This window comes from Adiantum capillus-veneris, chromosome 21 (assembly GCF_014529385.1).
Source record: "Adiantum capillus-veneris isolate H3 chromosome 21, ASM1452938v2, whole genome shotgun sequence".
NCBI classification, from domain to species: Eukaryota; Viridiplantae; Streptophyta; class Polypodiopsida; order Polypodiales; family Pteridaceae; genus Adiantum; species Adiantum capillus-veneris.
This window is the reverse complement of record NC_140951.1, coordinates 92,140,240-92,160,402: the sequence shown is the minus strand read 5'-3', so window position 1 is coordinate 92,160,402 and position 20,163 is coordinate 92,140,240. Positions and strand designations below refer to the sequence as shown.

General features: G+C 44.2%; 1 protein-coding gene and 1 pseudogene across 3 annotated transcripts in view; one reads left to right on the top strand and one right to left on the bottom strand.

The window, feature by feature from the left end:
- LOC147431354 (uncharacterized) overlaps positions 1-11,635 on the top strand; it is a 39,398-nt gene extending 27,763 nt beyond the window's left edge. Inside the window, exons 3-6 of one of the 3 annotated variants that reach the window (XM_086493953.1) lie at positions 5,451-5,573; positions 5,709-5,888; positions 10,546-10,644; positions 11,000-11,635. In XM_086493953.1, coding sequence (XP_086350079.1) covers positions 5,451-5,573; positions 5,709-5,888; positions 10,546-10,644; positions 11,000-11,464 — 867 coding nt within the window. In that variant the 3' untranslated portion in view covers positions 11,465-11,635. The remainder of the gene's footprint in view (positions 1-5,450; positions 5,574-5,708; positions 5,889-10,545; positions 10,645-10,999) is intronic. The other 2 variants (XM_086493954.1, XM_086493955.1) reach the window with 2 other exon arrangements.
- Positions 11,636-12,263: 628 nt separating this feature from the next.
- LOC147431353 (uncharacterized) lies at positions 12,264-19,919 on the bottom strand (annotated as a pseudogene).
- Positions 19,920-20,163: the final 244 nt, after the last annotated feature.

The following is a 20,163-nucleotide window of genomic DNA, read 5'->3' as shown; positions in this document are numbered from 1 at the left end:
ATTTCTGCAGAATCTGAAGCTTTCTTGGTTCATTTGACAGGTTGATATTGGTTCAGAGGTCAGTTTACAGGGAAAACTCTGCCGAATTTTTCCCAGGAAAGTAAACCACTGTGAAGCGTAGCTATGGCTGGATCACAGGACACTGCTCTTTACAATATCAAGAAGCTGGATGGAACCAATTTCCCATTGTGGAAGAAGCAGATTTGGCACGTGTTGGTACAAAAGAAGCAAATAAAACCTATAAAGCTCAAGGGGATAAAACCAGAAGATATGGACGAAGATGAATGGAGTGAAGTGGATGAATTGGCACTTTCTACCATTATGCTGACTTTGGCAGAAAGCGTTTACTTCAATGTAGCAGACGAGATGTCGGCTTATCAAGCATGGTTAAAGCTGAGTGATCTTTATGAGAAGCAGAGTGCAGCTTCACAGGTATACTGGCTTAAGAAGCTTGTTGACTTGAAGATGAAAGAAGGGACACCTATGTCCAATCATCTGAATGAATTCAACACAATCTACAGTCAGTTGTCAGCTCAAGGTGTCGAGTTTGATGAACCTGTTAGAGCTATGTTCCTGTTGATCACATTGCCGGAAAGTTGGGACACTTTTCTCACAGCTTTGAGTAATTCTGCACCACCAGATGGTTTGAACATAGCAGGTGTAGAAGGAAGTCTGCTTACTTAAGAAACCAATAGAAAGACAATGGACAAAGATAAAGGAACAGCCTTAGTTGTCAGGGGAAGGACCAAAGAAAAGTACAAAGGTGGAAAGAGGAATCAGTCTCGTAGCAAGTCCCGCAGTGCTAAAGGCAAGAGTGACATAGAATGCTACCATTGTGGCAAGAAGGGTCACATGAAAAGAGACTGTAGAGAATGGAAAGCAGAAAAAGGCAAAGAGAAAGCTGAAGACCATGGTGAGAAGAACAAGTCCTCAGTGAAGATTCAAGAAATAAATGTGACAAACACTGTTGCAGAGGATGACAGTCTAGTGTCAGGAGACATCTACTTCTTGAAGAATACAATGGACTCAGCTCTTCTTACAACATCTGATGGAAATGCACTGAGTGACTGGATTATAGACTGAGGGGCATCACTTCATGTGTCTCCAAACAAGGAGTGGTTTACCTCTTATGTGACCACTAAAGATCATGTTCGGCTAGGCAATGGGCAAACATGTGAGATCTTAGGTGTTGGAGATGTTCAATTGAAGTTTCGGAATGGCTCTTCTTTCACGCTGAGGAATGTGAGACATGTTCCCGCAATTACAAAGAGCTTGATCAGCAGAGGTTTACTTGATGATGCTGGCTACGTCACCACTTTTGGACAGAACATGTGGAAGATATCCAAGGGTTCTATGACAGTAGCACATGGAGTAAAGTCTGGAGGACTTTACATGATTTATGTATCAAATGTCTCTAAAAATGTAATCAATGTAACCGAGCAGCCGAGCGTTTCTTTGTGGCATAGCTGGTTAAGACATATGTCCAAGAAGGGAATGGAAATCTTGTTTCGTTCAGGTTATTTGCCTGGCTTGTCATTTAATGATGTTGAATTCTGTGAACATTGTCTGTATGGTAAGCAAACACAGCAGCCACATAAGCATAGAAGCAGTAGAAGAGATACACAGTTGATACTTGCTCATAGTGATTTGTGTGGACCTATGCCTAACCTATCTCTAGGGGGAGCTTCTTACTTCATGACATTTATAGATGATTACTCGAGGAAAGTATGGGTTTACTTTCTCAAGCACAAGGATGAAGCGTTTAGTGTTTTCAAAACGATTGTGACACTTGTGGAGAATCAGAGTGGTAAGAAGCTTAAATGCTTACGTACTGACAATGGTGGAGAGTATGTTTGAAAGGCCTTTCAAGTTTCAGGACTTTTGTGAGTCAAAAGGTCTAAAACGTGAACTTACTGCTCCTTACAGTCCTCCTCAAAATGGTGTTGCTGAGAGGGTGAATAGGACCATACAAGAGAAGGGCAGAAGTATGTTGTCTAATGCACAGCTGCCAAATGGGTTTTGGGCTGAAGCTGTATCAACATCTGTTCATCTTATAAATAGATCTCCTAGCAAGGTTTTGCAGAAGGATTCAGTGCAAGAGATGGTATGGTCAAACAAAATGCCCTCATACAAGCATCTCAGAGTCTTTGGCTGTGAGGCATATACTCACGTTCCAAAGGAATTTAGGAACAAACTTGAGCCAAAGAGTAGAAAGTGCATCTTTCTAGGCTATGGTAATTCTGGTGAGATGGGATATAGACTTTGGGATCCCGAATCCAGAAAGGTTATCCGCAGCAATGATGTTCACTTTAATGAATCCAAATATCATTCTAAACCAGAGAGGGTTGAGGAGATTAGAAGAGTTGTCTTCCAAGAAGATGGACCTGCACGTGCAAGACAAAATGTCAGGGCTCAAGAGAAGAGAGGACAAGATAGATTGGAACCACAGGTTGTGGCTGAGCCTGAGCCACCTATTGTGCGTAGATCTGGACGTATCACGCGACCTCCTGATCGGTTTGTTTCATCTATGAACTATGTCATGTTGACTGATTGCAATGAGCCTTCATGTTACAAGGAAGCAGTGCAAATGAAGGACTCCGGGAATTGGCAATTGGCCATGCAGTCAGAGATGACAGCTCTGCATAAAAACCAGACATGGAAGCTAGTTAAATTACCACAGGGCAAAAAGGCTCTACCTTGTAAATGGGTTTACAGGTAGAAGATCACCGCTCATGATAGTCAGCCAAAGTACAAAGCAAGGCTTGTTGCCAAGGGCTTTAAGCAAGAACAAGGCATTGACTTTGATGAAGTCTTCTCTCCGGTGGTCAAGATGACTACATTGAGATGCTTTCTTGCATTGGTTGCCATATTAGATTTGGTGTTGCACCAAATGGATGTCAAGACAGCGTTCTTGCATGGTGATTTAGATGTGGAAATTTACATGCAGCAGCCAGAAGGGTTTGTTGAGAAAGGCAAGGAAGATTAGGTATGCCAGTTGTTAAAGAGTCTTTATGGCTTAAAACAATCACCGAGGGCATGGTACCATAAATTCCACAAGTTTATGCTTTCTCAAGGCTACAAACATAGTGAGTTCGATCACTGTCTATATGCAAAGAAGGCTAAAGATGGTAGTTGGCTGATCCTTATTTTGTATGTGGATGACATGTTGATTGCTGGCAAGCACTTGGAAGAAATTTCAGCTCTGAAGTCAAAGATGGCAAAATCGTTTGAAATGAAAGCCATGGGTGAGGCAAGTCATATACTTGGTATGCGCATTGAGAGAGACAGATCAAAGAAGTTGATTTGGTTATCTCAAACAGAGTATATTGACAAGGTTTTGCAACGTTTCAATATGGAGAAGGGAAAGGCATTGAGTGTTCCATTGCCACCATATGTGAAACTTAGCAAACAAGATTGTCCTGTGTCTGAGGAAGAACAGGCTGAAATGGATAAGATTCCATATGCGTCTGTAGTGGGTAGTTTGATGTATGCAATGATTGCTACTCGCCTAGACATTGCATTTGCAGTGGGAGTAGTAAGTCGATACATGTCAAACCCAGGCAAGAAACATTGGGAGGCAGTGAAAGGAATATTGAGATACCTGAAAGCTACAAAGAGTATGCGTATATGCTATGGGAGTCAGGAGCTAAGTGTAAAGGGTTTTACAGACTCAGATTATGCAGGTGACTTAGACAACCGAAGGTCTACGTCAGGGTATGTCTTTACATTGGCTGGTGGAGCAGTATCATGGCGTTCTAGATTACAAGATTGTGTTACTCAGTCTACTACAGAGGCTGAATATGTTGCAGCATCCGAGGCATGCAAAGAATCAATTTGGCTTAATCGACTAGTAACAGATTTGGGAATCAAAGAAGAGATGCCTGTGTTATATTGTGATAGTCAAAGTGCTATACAATTGGCTCGGAATCCAGTTTATCACTCAAAGACAAAGCATGTGGATGTGAAGTATCATTTCATTAGGGAAATGCTCGAGGATAAGCAACTTCAGCTTGTCAAAGTTCACACCACAGAAAATCTTGTTGATCTACTTACAAAAGGACTTCCCTCAGAGAGCTTTGCGCATTTTCGCAAGCAGTTAGGTGTAGGGTAGTACATCACTTCTCTACATCTCTTGTATATTAGCTTGTATAGTAGCTTCTCTCACACTTAAAGTACCACATTGGACTTTAAGTGGGAGGTTGTTGGGGTATAAAGCCCAATGTGGTCGCCCAGGTAAGTGGGTGGGCCGCCAGGTATGTACACATATTCTTTTGTGAAAACCTAATAAGAACTCACTATGCTCTACACATTACAGTAGAGTGAGTTCACCATATCGTCGTGCTCTTCTTCTCGCACTCTCTCTCGCGTCGCACTTCCGCTCGTACTCCTTCAGTTATCTACTATGAGACTTAGTCATGATGGTCATTGGTGTGTCTTATGATTATTGATCTTGGATTGAGCTACATTCTAGAGTTTCTATGTTTCACTGCATTAGACTGTTTTATTGCGACAAATGAAATCCTTGGGGGGTATGATCCGTACCTTTTCCGTATTTCTGTACCTATGAGTTCGACGTATGGAAAAACTATGGTCCCTATATCGGGACTCCCTCAACTTGCTTGACCTACTCCTAGAAATCCCATGACCTAAAAGATGGGGGCACCTATAAAAATGCCACATCATCATAAACTAAGAATTTGTCATAACAGTGCCAATTGGCAGAGTTATGCTCATGATGACCTAAGGGAAACCTGCAGTAGACACAGATTCTAACCCCGAAAAACCTAGGAACAGGGGTTCTACCTCATGTCTGCCTACGGGGTGGGCACATACATGGCTCGTCCCACTAGAAAAGGTATGTCTACCTCAAATATGACCCAACACAGCCCCCACTCCCTAATCTGCCCTCACTGCCCAAAACAGCCCTCACTCCCAGTGGTAGCTCTTGGGAGATACTAGAGCCACCACTGGAGAGAAGATGAACTCTAGCAATCTTCAAAGTTCATGTCATGGAAGAAACAGAAAAGGATGTAGCGCATGCCAAAGTGCCCATATGAGGTTAGTAATGTCATTGCTGCCTAAATCTGTGCCCATACATCCTCGTTTTGTATGCTCTACAAACAAGAAGCACGCTGGCACACACCAAAAGGAAAAAGTTGAGAAGATTTATAAGAGTTCTTCCTCCATGAAGGGAGCCTCCACAATATACTTGCCTTTATTATGGTAATATTCTACAGTAAAGGGCAATTGAAGCTTCTCACTTCAAGCAGCAAGCGAATCGGACCATCCTCTTAAATCCTATGTGATGTGACGTTCTCTTGAAACTTTGGTAGTACGAGAAATGAATGCACCTAGTTTGCTTGCAAATAGTAATATCTAAACTTAATAAAAATCAACTTTGTTTGATACTTAAGAGATGGTTATGTTAAAACCCAATGATCTATCTGCAGTACTCAGTGGCACAAATTTTCCTGTCAGTGCTATCAATGGTGATTTGTATACAAAAGCAGCCTTGCGGGAAATTCAATTGCGTCGCTGCTCTGGTTCTTTACGGTGTTTTGCTTACCTATCAGGTGCACATATTTCTTGAGTTCGAGCTTCTTTTAGATATTTATACTTTGTTATGTCTGCATCCTTACAAGAGCCATACATGCACATATGGCAGAATATTTATCATGGGGTAATTTCGCAATTCAATTGTTTTGAAGATATTTGTGGCAGTGATGGTGGTAAAAATTGCTAGCATTCCAATAGTTGGTGATGGTGAAAGGCATGGCAATGGTAATTGGTTAGAAGAATTTGAAGCGCAAAACACGGTAATACTTCAATCAGCTGCGGAAAATGCTTGGAATTCGAAAGAGTTAATTTCTTTACGAGCTTGTGTCCTAGTTAAGTATATTCAGAAAAATTTTAGTGTGTAGGTAAAAACTAGGTGAATTTTGATCGAGGGTTTACCCTTATTTCTTCTGTCCGTTTCTAATCTAAAGTGTCTTTTCTTTCAAAAAATTAGGTCTTGTGTAAATAAATAGTCCTCTGTTTAATATGACATGGAAACTTCTTTATTTTTGGAAGTTGTGCATGTGTGTCTAGCAGCATGCACGCATGCACGGGTGCACACACACATTCTCTCTCTCTCTCTCTCTCTCTCTCTCTCTCTCTCTCTCTCTCTCTCTCTCTCTCTCTCTCTCTCTCTGTGCCCTGCTCTGCACCCACACCCGCTGCCCCTGCGCTCCTGCTCTCCCGCTCTCTCTCCTGCTCGCTGCCCCTGCGCTCCTGGTCTCCCGCTCTCTCGCCTGCTCGCTGCCCCTCACCCGCTGCCCCTGCGCTCCCGCTCTCTCTCTCTCTGCCCCGCTCGCTGCCCTGCCCTGCTCTGCACCCGCACCCGCTGCCCTTGCGCTCCCCCCCCCCCCCCCCCCCCCCCCCCCCCCTCTCTCTCTCTCTCTCTCTCTCTCTCACCCGCTGCCCCTGCGCTCTCGCTCTTTGTCTCTCTCCCCCGCTCCGCACCCGCACCCGCTGCCCCTACGCTTTCGCTCCCTCCTAACCTAGCGCATAGAGAGAGAAAGAGGGGGGAGGGGGGGGGAAATCGCATAGAGAGAGAAAGAGAGAAAAAAGGGGGCGTAGAGAGAGAAAGAGGGGGAAAAAAAACAGAAAACAAAAAGGGCGTAGAGAGAGATAGAGGGGGGGAAAATCGCGTAGAGAGAGAAGGAAAAAAAAAACCAAAAATAAAATAAAATCTGTCCGCGAGAGAGAGAGAGAGAGAGAGAGAGAGAGAGAGAGAGAGAGAGAGAGAGAGGAAAAAACATACTTCAATCCTCTGTCATTAAAGAGCTTAACACGATTAAGGAACAAGTTCGGGCCATCAAAGAAGGTGGGGAGCAACAAAAAGAAAAGACAACCTCGTGGGTAGATGCCATCACAAAGACCCAACAGAAAGCAGAAAAGACGGAAAAATGGATCGAGATTGTCAAGTTAGGAAAAGGCAAGGAAATAACCCCCACTTCCACACCAACCATCATCAATTTGACACTAGAAGAGGAGCAAAGGAGACGTGTACGGGCCTTACACGTAAGGATATGTGGCCTCAGAGACCAAGATAATGTAGATAAAGAGGTGAAAGAACTCATGACTCTGGTGGGGGTCAACAAGCAGACGCATACGAGGGCTTGGAGAGTGGGCACTAAGAAAAGTGGGAGCAACGGAGACACCTCGAAGGAAAGGGCACTCATTCTCCGCTTCCCCTCCATGGAAGCGAAGAAAGACTTCTTGAAGAAGAGACCGACTCTAAAGAAGACTGACATCTTTCTTACCCTCTCGCAGATTGCTCATATGCAAGAAGTAATGCCGGAAATAAGAGGAGCAAGGGAAAAAGGGAAGATTGCTTTTTTTACAGGGATGGAAAGGTGGTGATATTGGAGCGACGCCCTGCATGATGGTGCGAGACCTATGGGACCACACTAAAGATGGTAACCTGGAATTGTAATGGGTCACTCCGTCTTGATGTAGGGGCCTTTGAGGATAGCTTCACTAGGAGAGACATCATTTTCTACTCTGAGACGCATCAAGCACCTGTACAATCCATGCCACAGGTGAGCGGATATAGATGGGAGACAGCCTACAGACAGGAGACCAGATCGGAGCATTGAGGACGGGGCTCAGGGGGACAGGGAGGAACTGCAGCCAATGATATATATAGCACGCAAGGATGAACAGGCTAGGTACATGTGGGTGAGGCTAAGGGCGGAGACGGGCAGATACCTCTACATTGCTATTTGTTACTTTCCTCCTAGTACGTTAGTATATGCATCACCTAGAGGACAATCCCCCTTTGCTATTTTGGATAATGACATATGGGAGTTTTCCAAGGATGGTGACATTATCATACTAGGGGATTTCAATGCTAGGACTGCCCACCACTAGATAATATTTTATGTCACTTCCGAAGAGATGCTCAGGGAGCTGGACGTCACAGAGATGGTTCTATCCAGAATATCACAAGATGAGGAATACACTGAATATGGCAGATACTTGATAGATATGGGAACCGCACACAGATTGGCCATTGTGAATGGCCTACAAAGATTCTCGACAGCTGGAGGTTTTACTTGCTTTCCACATTGACATGGTGCAAGCACAGTGGAGTATGTTATGGCCCAACCAGGTCTCATTCCATTCTTTCCGGATTTCATGGTGGGCACTAGGCCAGTTGGAGTAGCAGTTGATCATGCTATCGTGTCTTTCACCCTGACCTTTCAATTCAGCACAACTCCATTAGGAGAGGTCCCCACACACACTCGGTACACCTTCATGAGGGAGACGGATTCTGTGTATATGGATGAGATATACAGGCAGCTATTACCCAGGAGCCGGGACGGCCACTAGATGAACTCACTCATATATTGACAAAGACGCTCCATGATGCAGCATCAAAGGCATACCCCCACAGCAAGCCCACACGGAGACGATCTGGAAACATGTCCCATAACAGTTGGTATGATGAGGAGTGCAGAGAGACGAGGATCAAACTACAGAGGGAAGTGCTCACGGGTATTACCGCACATAGACAGTCACGGATTATCTTTCGCCGCCTAGTGCGACGAAAGAAAAGGGCCTATCTATCTCAGCTAGAGCGGGATCTATATCGGCTATTTATAAGTCAGGACTCAGGCGAAGCATGGAGGCTATTCCACGAGCATTCACCACCGCCAACGGTCACCTCACTGAGACATGGGGGGAATATGCCACATCTCTCTACACAGCATTAGGGCAACCACCTCTGCCGGACCCACTAGAGACATGCCCGGAGACATGTTCTTTCTTTACTGCCGAGAGGCTAAGGAAAGCCATTGACAGGATGAAGACAAGGAGAGCACATGATCATGATGGTCTGGTAGCAGAGCACTTCATCCATGCAAGAGATATGCTTGCAGAGCTCCTGGCTATGATGTTTAATCAAGCCATGTATGAAGGCTTCCCGGAGACTTGGAGTATGTCTACGATTGTGCCTATTTTCAAGTCAGGAGATCCCATGATTCCCGTGAATTATCGCACCATCATGGTTGGTCACACATTATCTAGGTTGTATGCATCCGTTCTTGAGCGGAGCTGAGTAGATGGGCAGAGCGAGAGGGCATAAGAGCACCAGGGCAAGCAGGTTTCAGGAGAGGTTTCTCCACTCTTGACCAGATTCTGACACTCAGAGCTATTATTGAGGAGGGTAGACACCATGGCAAGAGGATCTATTGTAGCTTTGTGGACTTCCGCAAAGCTTTTGACACAGTGCAGAGAGCCAGACTTATACACAGACTACAGGACATGGGTGTGCCTACAGAGCTGATATGGGGTATTCTAGCTCTATACAAGACAGTGATGGGGCGGGTACGCACCACTGAGGGAATGTCTGACATGGTCCACTCCACTATTGGAGTAAAGCAGGGATGCCCCCTATCCCCGACTCTTTTTGGGCTGTATGTGGATGAGTCTTTGGACTATGTAGAGCGTCAGGGGGACAGAGGGGCTCAGCTAGCAGGGACATGGATTCCGTTGTTACTATATGCTGATGATATTGTGCTCATTTCTGACTCCCCAGAGGGGATGCAACGTCATTTGGATGCTCTGCATACATTTGCTCGTGACAGTGGATTGTCTGTCAATCTGGGGAAAACCAAGGTTATGGTGTTCAACATTACACCACAGTGGGTCAGGAGGTCGGCTCCCACATTTATGTATGGCTAGGAGACTGTGGAGTACACATATGCATATACCTATCTTGGGGTAGTCTTCAGTGGACCGGTGTTTTCACTAAGGAGAGCATCAAAGACTAGACTGACGAGAGCATATGCAGCTTTGGGAGGACTGGAGAGGATGTGTTCGCAGGTTCAGTTTCAGGAACCGCGAACAAAGCTTTGGCTTTTTGACACTCTAGCGACTCCAGCTATGCTCTATGGAGTTCAGGTATGGGGACCCTCAGTAGACCACCATGGGAGATCTGGCAACACAGATGGATGGAGATGTATGGAGAGGCCTTTGGTCTCTATGATCGCTCGGATGATTCGGGCTAAGGCCTCAGTACCACATGAGATTATCCAAGCTAAGCTAGCCGTTCCCCCCTTCGTGGTGGAGGCATTGACGAGATCAGTTCCTTTATGCACGGTCTATGGGATCTCCCCAGGGACAGATACGCGCGGCTTGCCCTGGAGTCATCTCGACAACTAGCTCTACAAGGCTTAATATAACATTTCATTTCATTTCATTTCTCTATCTCTCTCTCTCTCTCTCTCTCTCTCTCTCTCTCTCTCTCTCTCTCTCTCTCTCTCTCTCTCTCTCACACACACACATTAAGAAATATTGTTTTGAAATTTGTTAGTTTACCCCTCTTCGATTTGCTTTACTTTGTGGGCTTTTTTCTTTGAGCTCGTTCATAGTACGAGTTGAGATTGTTCTGACTCTATGAAGAGATGTATTCCATGAAAGTTGGTTGCTAGATGGTTTCCTTGGCTGAAACTTCTTAAAATAATTAGGATGATCAATACTTTCTCACATTTACAGGGAGCTGGGTCTGCGTCCAATTCCATATTTGAAGACCACAACAACATTAAGGAGTACAGTGATGTCATAATTGCAGTTGAGCAACCCGATGGTGAGAAGGTGAGAATCAATGAAAGTAAACAGTTTGCTTGTGCAGGTTAGGAGGAGGCAATGTGTGTGTGTGTGTGCACGCGCGCATATTTATATAGATATACATTTATACTTAGAGGAAATTCAAACTTGACTTTCTTGAGCATCCTTTTAAGTTATAATCTCAAGTAAAAGCATGTGTAATGATGTGGAATATACCAAGCACAAGCATCCAAGGGATTACATGAAAATGCTTTCACGTATCGAGAAGAGCGTGGACAGCTGCATACTGTGCTTGCTAATGCAGTTTAAATAGAGATATGCTAACCTAAGATACTTGCTATTGTACAAGAATCATGACAATACACTTTGCTTTGCCATGTAGTATGCAATTGCAAGACTTTTGAAGGATGTTGCCATTATCTCCCCAATACTTTGTATAGATGAAGAGTCATCTCACTCAAAAGAGGATAAGAACACTCCCTTCAAGGAGAAGACCAGGTGTGAAAGTGCACAAGAAAATTTGCCTTCTTCTTGCAACAACCATAATCGTCTTGAAAAAAGTGAGGTGTCCGCTTCTAAGTTGGAAGACTTACATTCGGATAACATGGGTCCAAAAATTGCAAGTGAGATCACATCTAGAGCCCCGATATGTAACCATCTTCCAATGAATGAAAAGCAAAGTGGAGTGAATGCTCAAGGCTTGGAGATGGTCGAGCACGAGCTGATTAAGGCGGGTACTAAGCAAGAAGATGAAGAACTTGCAAGTGATGTGTTCTTAGCAACCTTGAGTGCGGAAATTGTTTCCTTCTTTGAAAATAACGTCTCAAGATATGCAAGAGCATCATGACAAACAAGGCTGACAATATTGGCTTTGATAGACATTCTCGGCGGTTAAAAGCATGGTGCCAAAGTTTGCTTCTATAGCTCTGAAGAATCAATGAGGTGCTGATGTAAATTTCGGGGTGATATATATTGTACATCAAGACATGTAAATATAAATAAACAGCTTTGTTCATGATTTGCTATGTGCATATTTCATCCACCTCACAATTTTGGCAGCTATGCATTGCACCTTTAGGCACTCCTTGCAATGTTACACCAAGCTCCAAGTTAAGACTGACAAGAGTCCATCAGCACACACACAAACAACATACTTTGAGCCCCTTTTCTCTCTTATTTTAGAGTGCTTGAATGCGGGCAACTAAGCTGGCATGTAAAATTTGTGGGAATGTAGCCCCTTCTTAAATAGAAGGGCTTAACTTTACCATAACCATTTGTGATTTGTCTTGGATTTGTGCACAATCATGCAAGAAGATTATGTATCAATTTATTACATAAGCCTTACATAATATTGTGTGTGTGTGTGTGTCTTTGTTCAATATAAACTAAAATACTCATAGCTGAACAAAAAAAGTTACAGATGACACCTGATAGAAAACAATTAAGTGGTTTGTATTAAAACCCTAAAGGTTCTTTAAATTCGATACAAGAGTGATAAAATAATTCTAAAAACAAGTTGTTTATCTATAGTTGATGATCCTCGATCTTTTTTTGAATATCCATGAGAGAGAGAGAGAGAGAGAGAGAGAGAGAGAGAGAGAGAGATCCTCACTTGCATCCATACGAAGAAAGATAACTATTCATTTTGCAAGCCACAACAAACTCTCTGTCTACGATCGATGTCAGCTAAATTCTTAAACCATGATTGAACGTGCTATGTATTAAAAAGATCTCCTTTTAGACGAACTTCTTTACAACCATTCTATATGATTCACTCACTGGTTGCTTCGTTAGCGTAGAAGGCAAATACAAAACTCTGGCCTCTCAGTAATCCACGTGGCAACGTTTTTTTCGTTTAATATAGCTCCTATGCTTTTATTAATGCCGTTCTGTAAATCCATTTGCTTCTTCTTCCGCAAGGCTTTCCAACAGCTCTCTCCTTTATGGGTTTGATATGATATGGGCTGCCAAATCTACAACAATGGTGGTGAAGCTGCACTCTGCAGCATCTGGAACCATCACCACAAGTGTTCTCTGTGTCTTCTTTGTCATCAGTAGCCTCCCCATCATCGCATTTACTACGTTCTCTTCTTAGTCAGTCACATCTTCTTCTGAAGATCTTGATCTTCTAGGAGGCAAATTGGCAGTAATCCTCCGACTGCTTCAAGAAGCATGACCTCGATCAGATCCGCTGAAGAAGGGCACACATCTTTAGCAATATTGGTGATATTAGAAAAAGCAATGATGCAAATAGCAGTGGCGGATCTCACAGAGATGAATGCGAGGAGTTATGCAGCGAGCCAGTGCCAATCTTAAGAGATACAAATAAGGTTATGAAGAAACCTGCAAGTTCCAATGCTGAAAATAGGTCGCAGACGAGCTAGAAACGCAGGTCTCGGCATTGCAGGTCTTTGCGTCGGGTTATAGGCTTCCATCAGTGCCCTGCAATGGTTGTTTTACGCTACGAGCTGACCGAACAACGGACCATAAGCTGTGCATTGTCAAGCAGGTTCAGGGAGCAGATCCAACATAGCAGGGCATTAGCCCCTCGCTCTCATTTGTTTTGAGCTTTGGTGCCTGCAGTGGGCTGTGGTATCGATCCCACTCATTGAGGGTTGTGTTGGCATTGTTGTTGGAAGAGCTGTCAGGCAGCATGGATGATTATTGTAGGGTTTAATAAGTAGGTTGTTGAGCAAGCCGTGGAGAAAGGCCTTTCCTTTGCACTTGATGGGAATCCTGTCTGTGATGTCTTTTCGAGCGCGTTGATTTCCCAGCATGGCTTTGGCAACGGCCAGATGCGAAGCAAAGACACAGGCAAGTACTTTGAAAGCATCACCCTTCCTGTTGACATGGGTGAGAGAATTCATGATGAGAGTGTTAGTCAAGGGCCGTTCTGAAAGGTCTCGTTCTTCGTAGCGAAGGCCTCTCTCTAAATGCAATCTCCTTTGCTTGCACCTTGAAGGCCTCTCACCTTCTGCAAGATCTTCACATGGGAAAGAGAATTCGCGATGAGATTCCTACATGGGGGCTGTTGGAAAAACATATGCTTGGCAATGCTCTGGTCGATATGCATGTCAAATGTGGGGTCCTTATGAAAGCGGATAAAGTCCTTGATGAGCTTTCTGTCCATGCCCAACATGGTTGTGGCAAGGAAACATTAAGATGTTTTCACCAGATATGTGCAACATGGCTATGGCAAGGAAGCATTGAGATGTTCTCACCAGATGTAAAGGAAAGGCCTTTCTTCAAATACAATTACCTATCCTGTCAAACGCTATAAAGGGGATGCTGGAGACACAAATTGTCCATGGCAATGTGCTGGTTGATATGTACGCCAAATGTGGTGCCCTTATAAAAGCGCAAAGGACTTTCTTGATGGGCTTTCCGTGTGAAATGTTGTCTCTTGGGACATGTTGATTGTAGGATATGCTTAACTTGGCTGTGGCAAGGATGTCGTCTCCTAGAGCGAGTTGGTTGCAGGATATGCTTAACAGTGTTTTGATCTATATGTATGCTGAATGTGGTGCCAGTTCTGGATAAGCTTTTACTACAAATTGTCGCCTTTTGGAGCACGTTGATTGCTGTGGATATGAGCGACATGGTTGTGGCAAGCAGTTCTCGGCTATTTTAACTACATGAAAAGTGAGGGTTTCTCACCAGACAAAGTCTTTTCGAGTGCTTTTATACGCGGATATGCCAAGCAAGGGTTGGCGAGGATGCTCAAAAATGTTTTTCCTAGATGCAATATGACCTGGGCATGTTCTTGATGACCATTTTGCTTGAAATGTGATGGAAAGTAAAAAACTCTTCGTTATTATTAACATCGAATCAGCGAGAACTCTTTTCAATTCTCGAGCTCTCAAGCCTTCACGTGTCAAGATTTCGAAACCGGAAAGTAAAAAAGTCTTCGTTATTTTTAACATCGAATCAACGACAACTCTTTTCAATTCTGGAGCTCTCAAGCCTCCACGTGTCAAGATTTTGAAACCGGAAAGTAAAAAAGTCTTTATTTTTAACATCGAATCAGCGACAGCTCTGTTCCAATCGTCGTTGCGTCAATGACTGTCACAGTTGTCTATCAATTACAGTCGTCCGGTATTCTATTCGTCTTCAACAGATGCGAAGCAAGGGCCCAAGAATTCGCATTGCATGAAAGACAGATGCAATGCATCTTGAACACATGTGGCTCTCTGTAAGATGTTGACATGGGCTGTCATCTTGAAGACATGCGGCTCTATGTAAGATGTTGACATGGGTTGTTTTCAGCAGGTGAGATGGCATGCTTGGCATTGTCTTGGTCGATATATATTCCAAATGTGGTGCACTTGAGAAAGCACTCTCAAGTACAAAAAGTGCTTGAGGTGCTTCCTGTCCAGAATGTCGCCTCTTGGAATGCACTAATTGTGGGATGTGCGCAACAAGAGCAGGGCCACAAAGCTCTAGGGTGTTTTGAGTGGGTGCACGCAAGTGCTCACCAAGCTTCCTGTCCGCAGTGTGGACTCTTTGAACGTACTAATTGCAAGATTTTCCCCACACGGCTGGGCTAGAAAGCTCTATTTTGTTTTCGGTGGATACGAAGCGAGGGCTTTCTCGAGATGCATGCATCTTGAAGGCATGTGGTTCTACGCAAGATGCTGACATGGGCACAAAAATCCACAATTATATTGTTATTTAGAGGCTGTTGAAAAAAAGATATTGTGCTTGGCATTGTCTTCGTCGATACATATGCAAAGCAAGGGCCTCTCTCCAGATGCAATTACCCACGAATGTATCTTGAAGGCATGTGGCTCTACGCAAGATGCTGATATGGGCACAATTATATTGTTAGTCAAAGGCTGTTGAAAACATATGTCGTGCTTGGCATTGCCTTGGGCGATATGTATGCCAAATATGGAGCGCTTGAGAAAGCACAAAAAGTGCTTGAGGTGCTTCCTATCGGGAATATCTCTCTTGGAATGCCCAGATTGCGGGATGTGCGCAACAAGAGCAGCACCAAAAAGATCAACATTTCCATCGGATGCAAAGCAAGTGTATCTCTCCAAATTCAATCACCTATACTTTCGTTCTGAAGGCTATGCTTACATCTTGAAGGCATGTGGCTCTACACAAGTGCTCGAGGAGCTTCCTGTCCAGAGTGTGGACTCTTGGAATGCATTGATTGCAATATTTGCCCCACTCAATATGGCTAGAAAGCTCTAGCCCGTTTTCAGAAGATGCAAAGCGAGGGCCTCCCTCTAGATGCAATCACCTACGTATGCAGGCATGAGATGGGAGATGGTTTGACACGCCTCGGATTGACAAGTAGATTTTGTCGGAGGTACTAGCTATAAAAAGATGTCGTGCTTGGCATTGTCTTTGTCGATATGTATGCAAAGCAAGGGCCTCTCTCCAGATGCAATCACCCACACATGTATCTTGACGGCATGTTGCTCTACGCAAGATGCTATTATAAGCACAATTATATTGTTAGTCAGAGATTGTTGAAAACAGATGTTGTGCTTGGCATTGCCTTGGTCAATATGTATGCCAAATGAGGGGTTAAAGGCAACGGGTTTTGCTTTTCAGACCGGATTGATTGCAGGATATACCCAACCTGGCTGTGGTAAGAAAGCTCTGGGTTGTTTTTACCAGATGCAAAGGAAAGGCCTCTCTCTAATTGCCTGGCATAGGCCGAAATAGTAGGAGCAGCAAGTTTTCCCAATGGACGCATGCACGAGAATCAAGGAATTTGCCAATGTGATGACAAGGAACTACAAGGCAAGTATGCATCATTTTAGCCGCAACACAAGATGTTGTATGGGCACAAAAATTCAGCCTGATATTGTTAGTCAGGGGCTATCGATGAAAAAAGATGTCGTGCTTGGCAAAGCCTTGGTCGATATGTATGCCAAATGTGGTGCGCGTATCACAAGGTGGTCCTGACAGAAATGTCGCCTCTTGGAATGCACTAATCGCGGGATGTGTGTAACAAGACCAGGGCTAAAAAGTTTAGGCTGTTTTTAGTGGATGCAAAGCATCAAAATGCACTAGTCATGGGATACGCACAACAAGAACAGGGCCAGAAAGCTCTACGCTAATTTTTGGATTCCTATCCGATACGCTTGAGAAAGCACAAAGGAGCTCCCTCTCTAGAACCATCTTGAAGGCTTTTGGGTCGGCAGCAGATGCAATCACAATCACCTACGCAGGCATCTTAAAGGCATGCGGCTCCACGTAAGATGTTGATATGGGCTTGAAAGTTCACTCTGATATTGTTAGTCAAGGGTTGTTGCAAGAAATTGTCGTGCTGGGCAATGCTTTGGTCGATACGTATGCCAAATGTGGTGCGAAATGTTGTAATTTCGAACGCTATGCTTGAAGGATATGCCCGACAAGGGCCGTGCTGGGAGCTCTGGGTTGTTTTCTCCAAGTGCTTGAGGAGTTTACTATTCGGAATGACATTAACTGATTGCGGGATACGCACAACAGGAGTAGGCCAGAAAGCTCTCGACTGTTTTTAGTGGATGCAAGAGATGCAATCACACACACGTGCATCTTGAAGGCATGTGGTTGTATGCAAGATGCCGATATGGGCTTGAAAATTCCCTTTAATAGGGGCTGTTGCAAAAAAATTGATGTGCTTGGCAATGCCTTGGTCGATATGTATGCCAAATGTGGTGCAGGATGTTGTCTCTTGGAACGCTATGATTGCACGATATGTCCGACAAGGGCCACACCAGGAGCTCTGAGCCTTTTCAGGAGTTCTTGAGGAGCTTACTATTTAAAACGGCGTTAACTGATTGCAGGATACACACAACAGGAGCAGGGACAAAAAGCTCTCGGCTATTTCAGCGGATGCAAAGTGAGGGCCTCTGTGCAAATGCAATCACCTATGCGTGCATCTTGAAGGCATGTGGCTCTACGCAAGATGTTGATATGGGCTTAAAAACTCGCTCTGATATTGTAAGTGATGGGTTGTTGCAAAAAAATCTCGTGCTTGGCAAGGCCTTGGTTGATAAGTATGCTAAATGTGGTGCACTTCAAAAAGCACAAATTGTGCTTGAGGAGCTTCGTGTCTTGATGGTAGGAAGGGTCTCTCCAAATGCAATCACCTATGCCTACGCAAGCATCTCGAAGGCATACGGGTCAGCAGATGCAATTGAAGGCATGGTCTCTCTCCAGATGCTGTCAACTACACCTATGCAGGCATCTGCAAGACATGTGGGTCAGCATATGCAATTACCGACGCAGCCATAGATGCAATCACTTACGCAGGCATCTTGAAGGCATGCGGGTCATCAGATGCAATCACCTTCGTAGCGATAGATGCAATCACCTACGCAGGATGCTGATATGGGCTTAGAAATTCACTCTCATATTGTTAGTCAAGAGTTGTTGCAAGAAATTGTCATGCTTGGCAATGCCTTGGTTGATACATATGCTAAATGTGGTGCACTTCAGAAAGCACAAAACGTGCCTGAGGAGCTCCCTGTCCCGAATGCCGTCTCCTGGAGTGCATTGATTGTGGGATACGCACAACAGGAGCAGGGCCAAAAAGCTCTCCGCTGTTTTCAGCGGATGCAAAGCGAGGGCCTCTCTCCAGATGCAATCACATATGCGTGCATCTTAAAGGCATGTGGCTGTATGCAAGATGCCAATATGGGCTTGAAAATTCCCTTTAATAGGGGCTGTTGCAAAAAATTGTCGTGCTTGGCAATGCCTTGGTCGATATGTATGCCAAATGTGGTGAGGGATGTTGTCTTTTGGAACGCTATGATTGCAAGATATGCCCGACAAGGGCCGCGTCAGGAGCTCTATATTGTTTTCTGCAAGTGCTTGAGGAGCTTACTCTTCAGAACGGCGTTAACTGATTGCGGGATACGCGCACAAAGCCGAAGCCTCTCTCCAGATGCAATCACATACGCGTGCATCTTGATGTTAATAGGGGCTGTTGCAAAAAATTTCCATGCTTGGCAATGACTTGGTCGATATGTATGCCGAATGTGGTGTAGGATCTTGTCTCTTGGAACGTTATGATTGTAGGATATGCCCGACAAGGGCCGCGTCGGGAGCTTGGGCTGTTTTTTGCAGATGCTTGAGGAGCTTACTGTTCAGAACGACGTTAATTGATTGTAGGATACGCACAATAGGAGCAGGGACGGAAAGCTCTCGGCTATTCTTAGTGGATGCAAAGTGAGGGCCTTTGTCCAGATGCAATCACCTATGCGTGCATCTTGAAGGCATTCACTAGATGTGAAGTGAGATCTCTTGGAGTGCTCTGGGCTACTTTAGACAAATGCCAAGTGAGGGTTTCTCATATGAAAATTGTTGATAAGGGATTGTTGGTGAAGAAATATCATACTTGGTGGTGCTTTGGTCTAACTGTATGTCAAATGTGGTACTCCAATGATAGCAAAAAAAGCTCTTGATGGGCTTCCCTCCGGAATGTCATCACCTCGAACGCATTGATTGTTGGATATGCCCAACTTCATTGTGACAATGTAGCTCTGGAAGCAGATGCAAATGGAAGACTTTTCTCCAAATACATTCACCTACGCTTGCACCTTGAAGGCCAGTGGCCTTATGCTAGCTGTTGACATGGGTGAGAGAATTAACGAGAAGATACCTGGTTCGGCGCTGTCGGTAAAGGATGTCATGCTTGGCAGCACTTCATTGATATGTATGCCAAATGTGCTACTATCATAAAGTATCAAAAGATGAAAACTTCTTGATTCGCATTCTCCTTGGAGTGTCATCAGCTGCAACGTGTTGGTTGCAAGATATACCTAATATGCCAGTCGCAAGAAATCTCTTGATTGTTTTTACGGAACCTCTACCTACCCTTACACCTTGAAGGCCTATGGCCTTATGAAAGACACTCACATGGGTATCGGAATTCACGATGTGATCGCTAGTCAATGTTTGTTGGGAGTACAATTTCATGCTTGGTGATGGTTTGATCAATATGTATACAAAATGTGGTGTCCTCACAATAGCACAAAAACTTTTTGAAGGGTATCCTCCCTACAATGTCGTCTCTGCAGTGGGTTAAGTGCAGGAGATACCTAACATCGTTGATGTAAGGAAGTGCATTGGCGACAGACATTCAATCGCACGGTGCGTAAGCATTATCATTTTTTGATTTTTGACACTGAGAATGCAGTTAATGAACACACTGAAAATTGCACGTTGCCATGGGAATGGCACGTTCCCTCGTATTATAAAAATTGGGGAGGACTCTGCAAACTCCCCCATGCAAGGAGACTTGCATGTTTTTAAAAAAAAAACATAAAAATGAAACAACAAACAATTAATAACATTGACATCTTGTATGATCATGAACATTGAGCTTGACAAAACTCTAACACTCCTTGTGGTTTTTGGCGAGGTACCCCTCTGAAGCACTACGATCGCTATCCAATTTATGTAGAGGTACACCTATGAACCACGATAATCGGTATCCCAAACACTCTCAGGTAGAAAAATCTAACACGCTTTCATGAAATCTATCTCTCTCTCTCTCTCTCTCTCTCTCTCTCTCTCTCTTAGTTCCCAATATTTTGTTCG